We start from the raw sequence: 9,641 nt of genomic DNA, 5'->3' as shown, positions 1-9,641 counted from the left end.
GTTGTTCTGTAATAAACGACGCGGATAAAATTTGCGGATAGAGGCGGCTTTCTTTCGCATCCATGCAAAGGTATTGGCATTGCGCTTGTTTGGAATTACTTAGCGTTATTATTATCAGACGGTTTTGTCCAGGCTGTGAGTTTGTCCACTTTACTTTATTCCTGCCATATCTTTCTCGAACGCAATGAAATGCTTTTCAAAATAAATTGTCAATAAATATACATTTTTTTCGTTGGGAAAGCGCTTCGAAATTTGCAGCATTTAAGTCGTTTGGTTAGTTAAAAATTCGTAGTGCAAAAAAATTTAAAAGCATTTCCTATGACAGAACTTGGCATTAATGGTTTTGGCCGCATTGGCCGTTTAGTATTGCGCGAGGCAATACGTCGGAAGGCCCAGGTCGTGGCAATCAATGAACCTTTTATCGACATCAAACACATGGCCTACATGCTCAAGTACGATTCAACACATGGCCGTTTCAAAGGCAAAATTGGCATGGACGGTAAAAAATTGCAGATTAATGATCAAAGTATCCAAGTTATGGCTGAAATGGATCCCTCCAAAATCAAGTGGGGCGATGCGGGCGTCAAATATGTGCTTGAATGCACTGGAAAATTTAATTCGACGGAGAAAGCAAGTGCACATTTAAAAGGTGGCGCCAAGAAGGTGATAGTTTCAGCACCCGTTGATGATGCGCCCATGTTTGTTGTGGGCGTCAATTTGGATTGTTACAAACCCGATATGAAAGTTATTTCGAACGCATCCTGTACGACAAATTGCTTGGCACCTTTGGCTAAAGTTATACATGATAATTTTGAGATATGCAGCGGTCTGATGACCACTGTACATGCGGTAACTTCGTCGCAGAAATGTGTTGACGCACCGTCGAAGAAGTGGCGTAGCGGTCGTGGTGCACTGCAAAACATTATACCTGCATCTACAGGTGCTGCTAAAGCTGTGGGTAAAGTGATACCCGCCTTGAATGGCAAATTGACGGGTATGGCATTTCGTGTGCCAACTCCAGATGTTTCAGTGGTCGATCTAACGGTCAGCTTAGGCAATCCAACTTCGCTTGATTGTATCAAAGAGAAAATTAAAGCTGCTGCTGAAAAAGGACCGATGAAGGGCGTACTAGGCTATACAGAAGATGAGATTGTTTCCTCTGACCTTACCACCGACACGCGCTCCTCCGTTTTCGATGCGAAGGCTAGCATAGCATTGACAGAAAAATTTTACAAGTTGATCTCTTGGTATGACAATGAGTATGCCTATTCATCGCGCATGATTTGCTTGGTGAAGCATGTGCAAAAGGCGGACAAGAAGGCAGAAGAAAAGAAAGGAGATAAAGGAGGAAAAAAATGCTAAGAAAAAATAAAATGAAAATATAAACATAAAAGCGCTTATAACTAGGCAATATTTTAAAATTTTGGTGAACATTTTGTAGATATTTGGTATTCTCTGAGAAATAATAAATTTTTTTTTAACCAGTGAAAGAAAAAAAAGCTGGCTATGTAACTACTTTAGCGACGTTGTAAATAATTGCATTTTCATTCAAACACTCGTATTTATTTAATATCACCCTAAATATACCACCTTGATATATACAGGCTGTGGGATCGATCGAAATAGGCACCAACTCGCGATCGAGCGAAGCTATAAATTGGGCAATAAAGATTCGTCGCAAGTGGGAAAGTTGTGCTGCAAATCGTGATATTGTTGTTGTAGCAGTAACTGCTGGTCGGATATATAGTCCGTGTTGTTCCGGTAACGTAGAACCCATTGTCGTGTGATCGCAATTGTTCGCTTGCAAACCTATAAGGTTCGATGAGAATCTCCGATTGTTCGCAACAGTGCTGGACGCACTCGTATGCCAGTCCCTTCAGGACGTGTGCCACCTTCTTTCACTTTGACGACTTAAAATTTGCTCCGCTCAAGGCAGAATTTAGCTTAGGAACAGACATATATACATATCTATTTTATCATTCTTGGCACTTAACCTCTGCACATATTTTACGCGAAATAAAAAAAACGAGATAAACGAAGTGATTTGCTTGCGGGAGCAATAAAGAGAAGGCTTCCCGCTGAATAGCAAACGGTACCTGCTGTTATGCGCATATGCACCTCCCTCATAGCAGCATCAGTTTCGTTATTTAATAGCCACACCTTGCATAGTGGGAGTGACCACTTTTTGTTGCGGCTGTTATATTGTTTAATCAACAATTGTCGGCATAGTATTGCTAAAAATTATGTTTTTATTATTGATTTTTCGTTTTTGCACAACATTATAACAATCCACCTTAATGCACATTCTTCAGGAAATCGCTTCTGTAACTCCACCATCTTAGTTAGTATGGCCTAATCTTCGACTGTGTGGCATGCGTTAGCAGCCATGTATTCTTTTCACGCTTCTTCATGGCCATTTGTTTATGACGTGGATGCGTTGGACAAATCACATAGGCACGCTGTTGTCGTATAACAAAATAGCAATCTTGGCAACGACGCTTCAAACGGCCCTTAACCTTAAAACCAGCCACTTGCGTTACGAGTGAAGTTAATGGTGTGAGCAGACGCTGCATGCCGCCTTCAATTATTGCGGGTGCTGCAACAGAGTTTGTACCACTGCTGATGGTATTAAGTGGCCCACTTGCTCCGAGCGGAGTACAGCAGTTGGTCATTATGTGATATGTGCGATTGCTTGCAATGGCCGCTGGTGTTTGCACGGTGCGTGCGGCGTTCAACAAGCCCAAGCTGCTTTTGTATACATGAGCACCGAATTTCGTGATAAACGACATCTGAGAGAAGGAATTTAGTTTAACTTTTTATTGAAATTTGGAATTTTTATTTGCAATACCTTTGAGATAACGTCTTCGAAGTTTTTGCTTACTAATTTTGCAGCTGGTAGCGAAATGGACGATCAGCTGTTTTGTTAGGCGATATGAAATGTTTACAGCGCCATCCTATGGCTTGCTTTTATACAAAAGCTTCCGCAGTTGAAAGTTAGATTTAAAATTTCAACTTTTATTCTGGTTGCGTGTGTTCTCATTAAAAGTTTCGTATTTGAGCCACTGATTTTGAGGTGGTGCGTGGCATTTAAAACCCGCCCCATTACAAAGTGGATAGTTCGAACTTTAAGAAAAGCCCCCCTTCACATTTAATTCCTCTACAGACCCGTGGGGAGTCATTTTAAAATGGTGTGGGATACATTTTGACCAAATAAAATGTGTAGTTACTTAGTGCAAGAAACCCAACGCTTATTGGGTTTTTACTCTTTTTTGTTTTATATCTTATTCTCCGTATATACATATTTCTTTTGTTTACTTAATATTTCAAAAGTTGGATGAAAACTGGGAAATAAATATTTTATTCGCTGTAATAAAATGTCGATGAATAAAATTTCCCTTTTCAAAGGAACAAAGAAATAAACACTCACAGCTCTCAATTTGTCCCGCTATGGAGATGAGTGTGTAGACATCGCACCCGCTCGACTTCATTTTTGACAGTTCCCGCTATTCGTAGGCCATGAGACTTCTCTATAGTCTCTTACAAGACTGCCACCCTGAGTTCTCAAAGATTATTTAATAGATCTTGAGAAAAACAAAGCGAATAGAAGGAAATAAAATTATTGTAATTATATGTATGTATATAAACACAAAAAAAAAAATGTTTACAAAAATCTATAATTACGGCAGTTCAACAGTTGATTCTGCCAAATTCACTGACAGATGAGTAGCGGTACTGCGATATGCGCAGAATTACCCTTGAGATTGCAATTTGAATAGGTCGAGCCAAGGAGCACCAAGAGATTTGGTGGCTCCTAAACACTCAGACTAAAAAGCCCGTTGCATTTAGAGCTCTGGGAAAAGGGTAGATAGTCAAGGAGGAAAGGAGAAAAGTATCAGAGAAAGAGATAGGAAAGAATAGAGACAGAGGCAAAGGTAGTTAGTCCTGTGAGAATTTTCCATATTTTGGCAAACCTGTTAATATCTTCCAGTTTTAGAGAACGAATATTACTCATTCTCTCACGTGGAAACCCAAAATTCGTAGCCTTGCACTAGTAAAGGCAGGTCACTCACAACAGAGAAAATGCTCAGTGCTATCCGTCTCCTCCAAGCAAGGCAGGCACATTGGGTCCTCAATGATTCCAATGGTGGTCATATGCTGAACCCATGGGTTGTGTTCTGTAATAATACCGACCATCAACCGAACGTCTTTCCTTCGAAATTTTAGTAGAAAGTTTGACAGTTTTCTGTTCGGATTGTCACAAAACACTTTACCGTTCTGCAGCATTCTAGACTGGGCCATCGCTCTTTATGCATGTAAATTGCATACATAATCGCTGACCCAATTCATGATTCCTGCGGAACTTATTCCGATTATTGGCTCTGGCCCTTGTGGGGGAACCGTTGATTCACGGTTGGCCAATTCATCGGCAATTTCGTTTCCTCGAACACCAGAGTGCCCTGGAATCCATATAAGTATAAACCTGTTCTGTCTTGCGACAGAATTAAGCTTCTTCTTACATTCTTGAACAATCTTTGAAGTTTGCTTCGTGTTCTCCAGGGCCTTCAGTGCAGCTTGACTGTCACTGAAAACTGCAATTTGTTTAATTACCCTTTAAGTTCTGTTTAATTACGCTTAATCACTTCTTTTTGAAGTGAAAACTTCTTTAGAATCGTTGGGAGTGATTTGAGAAAAAGTGAAACGAAAAAGCGACACCAAAAAGAAGAAGAAAAAGATATACGTATATGTATATATATATATATATATATGTATGTATAGAAAATACTTCATTACCAAGCACACAGAAGGATGGCATAAGCAAATTTAAATTTGTGAATTTATATATGTATGTGTATATGCGGATATATGTATATATGTTGTGTGTATGTACATACATATGTGCCTCGCCACAGCAAAACATACGGTAAAATTTCTCAAGAAATCCAGCGCGCATTCATAGGCACAGCATTGCATGTACAGTAGGGCGGGTCGATTTAAAAATCGCTCATTGCTCTATGAAAATCGTATTCTAGGGATCAAAATAAGAAACTTTGCCGAAGGAACCATACCTCTAAAACGAATTCTGATGTCCCTAATTCCAAAATATCACCATTTTTGGCCTTTACATGAAAAAATCAGCTAAATGGCTATGTTTTTTCTTTATTTTTATTTATTTATAATATTATCTATTTTTTTTCTTAAGAAATTTATTTAGTCAGAACATATGTAAATGAATGAATGTGAGTTATAGAAAAGAAACTAAAAAGTTCGACCCATATTGGGGGACATCAGGAATCGTTTTAGAGGTATGGTTCCTTCGTCAAAATTTCTTATTCTGATCCCTAGAATATGATTTTCACAGAGCAATGGGCGATTTTTTTGCCTTCCCACAAATCGACCCGGCCTAATGTACAGTAACCTTGAACAGGCAGCTGCGATTGTCGAGCATTTAGAAACATATATTTACATACATATATGGGTGCAAACATATTTACGGAGCCGCGGGCACTCGACTTGACAAAAATTGAATATTGGCAAATAATTCTACGCGAAATATTCCAATATTGACTATTTTCGAATTGTCGAGAAAATTAGCATATGGGCGGCTCGTTTTATGAATGAAAGTACTTGCTCTTAGAACTATGAGCTCGAGTTTATAAATCAATTTTTTGATGATGAGTTTTTGTTGCACAGTACAATAGTTGAAACTGTTCGGCGCCGCCGCGACTGTTCAGCGCTATGGCAACTAGGATGATGGCCGCTACGCCTGCGCCTATTAATGCATTTTGTTCTTGTAGTCGCTAGGCATAGAATTTTAGCTTTGGACGACATACGCATTTACAGGAATAAAGTGAGTGGCCTGTGTGTGCGGTTGCATATGTGTATATTAATAAGCAATGTTTTGCTGGAAGTTCAGAACACAAATATGTATGTACGTACATAGGCTAGGCCATAGTATAGCATACATACATATGTATAAAAAATTCAAACCAAGCGTCCTACGAATGTTTGTGTGTATGTTAGTACGTCTGTGTATTATACGCGTTACGACGCTCATAATAGCAACCGCGTGTGCTGTATTGCGTCCGTATTTTTATATTCGTAAATATTTTCATTTTTAAATGTTTACCGCAATTATGCCGAAAAATAATGCAGAAAAGTGTCGTGAATATCGACAGAAAAAAACAACAATGAGACGGTATTTCAAAAATATGTTGACAACATCGAAACCAAAGCATTTGTATCATATTTTAGCTATCATAAGCCACTCATATCATTTGTTGAAATTGAAAACATTGAGGATGAATAAAATATGAACTTTATAGCAATATTATAATGAACCTATAATTATCCCGCTCCTAATGCTGCCTTCGTCTCATTCTCTCTCAGTTTGTTTTACGGAAGGTTTCACTTCTATCGCGTCTAACCGTTAGACTGGTATTTTTTTTTTATTTATTTTTATTCAACCCTCCTACCTCATTAATGGCTACCTAGGAATTGTACAGCTTTATTGCTTTCACCCTCTTAGAATTCATTAAAACCACTTGTCAATATTTTTTTTGTAGAGTTCATTTTATTATTACTGGAATAAATTTTGTTCTTAGTTTGAGTTTTATTCTATTAAATTTCTTATAATGAAAAATGTATGCGTGTATAAAGTATTCTGAGATATACATACATCAGCTTAACTTAATTTGCAGAAACAAAACACTGCTAGTTCTTTTTTATACTTTAATTTCTTAGTATGAATGTTGTATGTATGTGTGCATAAGAGTTTTTTCTTTAATATGGGATCAATAACTTTTGAGATTTTGAGTTTTTTATTTATTTGAAGCCAATGCGTTTTATTTTTCACACATTTTATGGGATCTCATGAGAGCTTTTTCATGAAAGAGCTATTTTTTAATGAATTCGAGGTTTAGTCGTAAAACGATAGTTTTAGTTGTGAGACTCACTACTGTAGTTGATTTCGATTTTATCGAGAACCAAAGTGTATATTGATGATATACGATATTAAGTTTTTTGCTTTTGTAGAATTTGTAGAGATTTATTTACGTTTACACTCACTGCGATTTGATCATTACTATACTATATTTATATTTTCGAGCATATGATAGTTATTTTAAATGTTAATATGTTGCACACTGATTAAGTTAAATTTCTGTTGTTACTATGTTTTAATTCTCTATTTGGACCGTTTACATTTTGTATATTTTTTTAATATTTCAAATACTGTATTTCAATAGTGGATTTTTTACACAATTCGGTATAGTTGTTTAGCTCAAAATTTAGTTTAAACTTTTTTTCTGATTTTTTGTTTTGAAATATGTTTTGTTTTAAATGTATAAACTAATAAATCTTTGTTTTTACGTTTTTATTTGACATATTTTTATGTATACAAAAAATTCTCTAATATGTAAAGTAAATATTTCTATAAACCTTATTATCAATACAATGAAGTTATGACATTTTCTTTTTAATGAAAAATTCTATAATTCAAAATGTCCATACTAAAACCATGTCTTAATATTAAATGTATGCTTCTTCGCTTTTAATTTGAATAAGAAAGGAACTCGTCTAAGCTATTTTTATTTAAATAAATACATAATGGTTTACTTATTTATAGCAAATACCGTTAGTGGTTCAGAGCTTACCATATAACTTTGTTTAATTACTTTAAAGTAGTTTCTTTTCTTAAATATTTTATATTTAATATTTTTTTCTAGATGCACATATGTATGTCAAGTTTTCGAGACAGTTTTACTTAGATTTTTGTTTTTGATTTCTTTTAAATTTGTTTGCAATTATATTATTTTTAGATTTTCACATGATTTTCTAAACATAATATTCTTCCGTTACTCGTATATAGAGACTTCAATGAAAGTAATAACATCCAATGGTGCATTTACGCTATCTTTAATTTTTATTGGGCAACCAAACCTCAGCGTTCTATAAACATCAACTCAATAGCGCTTAAGCAAGTAAGTTTTTAGCCTCAACTGTTTTCTCTTTTTATATATAACGGTAATATTTAAAAAAACAATTTATATCAATAGTGTTGTCTTAGTATTCACAGGGCTGCAGTACTGTTTTTGAAACAATATTGCGATTCTGCATAAAATACGACGGCCTACCACAATTTGCAACCCTGTGTGTTTTTATGCGACAAACGCTTGAAAATGTATGTTTTTATTTTTCTTGTTTTAAAGTAATAGTAGCACATTTGTTTACCTTTTTTATATTTTTTAACTCTTTTTAATTTATATATTTTTTAAACGCCATTTTCATTTTGAGTTTCAAGTAAATGCTTCAAATGCTTTCTGTGAAATATGTTTTATTCAACTGTTTAGGTACTAATTCTCTGCTCAGATATAGTTATACATACATATATATATATATATTATTTAATATTCATTTATATATATTTGTAGTTATCGTTTTTTATTTCTGCTACGCTTAATTTAAATTTTAGCTTTGCTACAGCCTATAGAAAAAATATTTAAATAGAGTTTGTTTATGTTTAAGAAATATGCACGAATATACTTATATGTAAAGAATTGTATATGCATATGAATTTATGTTTTTTTTTGTTAATTTCTAAGTGTATATTTCTTTTAACTGTTATCTTTTTTAACTTTAGTTCAGTAAAGTATTTTTGAAATTTAGTTTTTAGACTAAAAACTGGAAGGCTAACTACATATTTTTGCGGTAGTCTTTTACATTAAGTAGATATTTGGAAATGCGATAATAATAAATATATTTTTATGACAAATTTTTACTTGGTATATAAGTACCATTCATAAATAAAAAAATAAGCTTTAGAAATGCAAAAAGTGTAGTGTAAACTAATTATCATGAATGCATCTTTTTGTAATATTAAAAAAAAAACAAAATTTTTTTATTTAAATAAAATTTCGTAGAAAAAATTATAATTTTAATGATTTAAAAGTATGATCATCTGCTTGATATTTTGAAACAAAATAATCACTTTACGAAAATAGTAGTATAAAAATACTACCAATTCATGAGCTTGGCAAAAAATGTGCTGAACTAAAAATTAAAACAAACAAAAAAAATGGTTTGGCTAATCAACACTTAACCTTGAGAAGAAAAATTCCGTAGAAACAATTTTTTCATGAATTCATTTTTAATTAATAATAACATTGCTATGAAATGTTTCCAAGTAATTTTAGTTAGCAAAAAAAGTGCAAAATCCAAACCAAATTCCAAATTTTCAAAATGACATCTCCATCTAAAGCAAATACCCAACTCTTTATGTAAGTACTTTTGCTCATCTCTAACAAGTTAGCACTACATACTTAAGGTCCAGTTACACTGTCGTGCTACTTACACTGCAATGAATTTTTTAGCTAATCTTAATCCCACAAATTTCAGCTTTTAAACTTGCTTTAGCTAGAAAGAAGAGTTTTTGAATTGTAGTTTTTTAGTAGTGAATTTGTTGTGGAAATACATTTTTAGATTTCATAGTTGGAAAAAGTATGTAGTGCTAAGATGATATTGATAGTTCCCCGACGTAAATAGAAATACGAAAATACATACTAAAGCGGTATTAATTCTAATTTTTTATCCAGAAATTAATGAGAGAAAAAGTCTTTTTATTAAAAAAAAAACAAAAAAAAAAA

General features: G+C 34.2%; 2 protein-coding genes across 2 annotated transcripts; one reads left to right on the top strand and one right to left on the bottom strand.

Moving 5' to 3' along the window:
• The first annotated feature begins 157 nt into the window (after positions 1-157).
• On the top strand, positions 158-1,553 carry LOC129245767 (glyceraldehyde-3-phosphate dehydrogenase 2). The gene has a single exon (XM_054884146.1). It carries the CDS (start codon positions 319-321, stop codon positions 1,360-1,362), a length of 1,044 nt encoding a protein of 347 aa, XP_054740121.1. The 5' UTR covers positions 158-318; the 3' UTR covers positions 1,363-1,553.
• A 673-nt stretch (positions 1,554-2,226) lies between these two features.
• LOC129245768 (39S ribosomal protein L36, mitochondrial) lies at positions 2,227-2,941 on the bottom strand. Its single transcript, XM_054884147.1, has 2 exons — positions 2,849-2,941; positions 2,227-2,789 (listed from the first exon to the last, which is right to left on the bottom strand). The coding sequence occupies exon 2, from the start codon at positions 2,787-2,789 to the stop codon at positions 2,343-2,345; it is 447 nt and encodes a 148-aa protein (XP_054740122.1). The 5' UTR covers positions 2,849-2,941; the 3' UTR covers positions 2,227-2,342.
• Positions 2,942-9,641: the final 6,700 nt, after the last annotated feature.

Source organism: Anastrepha obliqua, chromosome 4 (assembly GCF_027943255.1).
Source record: "Anastrepha obliqua isolate idAnaObli1 chromosome 4, idAnaObli1_1.0, whole genome shotgun sequence".
In the NCBI taxonomy this organism is placed as follows: domain Eukaryota; kingdom Metazoa; phylum Arthropoda; class Insecta; order Diptera; family Tephritidae; genus Anastrepha; species Anastrepha obliqua.
This window is presented reverse-complemented; position numbering and strand designations above follow the sequence as displayed.

Coding starts and splice junctions, on each gene's coding strand:
- LOC129245767 (XM_054884146.1), top strand. CDS start 319: ATGACAGAACTTGGCATTAATGGTTTTGGCCGCATTGGCCGTTTAGTA.
- LOC129245768 (XM_054884147.1), bottom strand. CDS start 2,789: ATGTCGTTTATCACGAAATTCGGTGCTCATGTATACAAAAGCAGCTTG.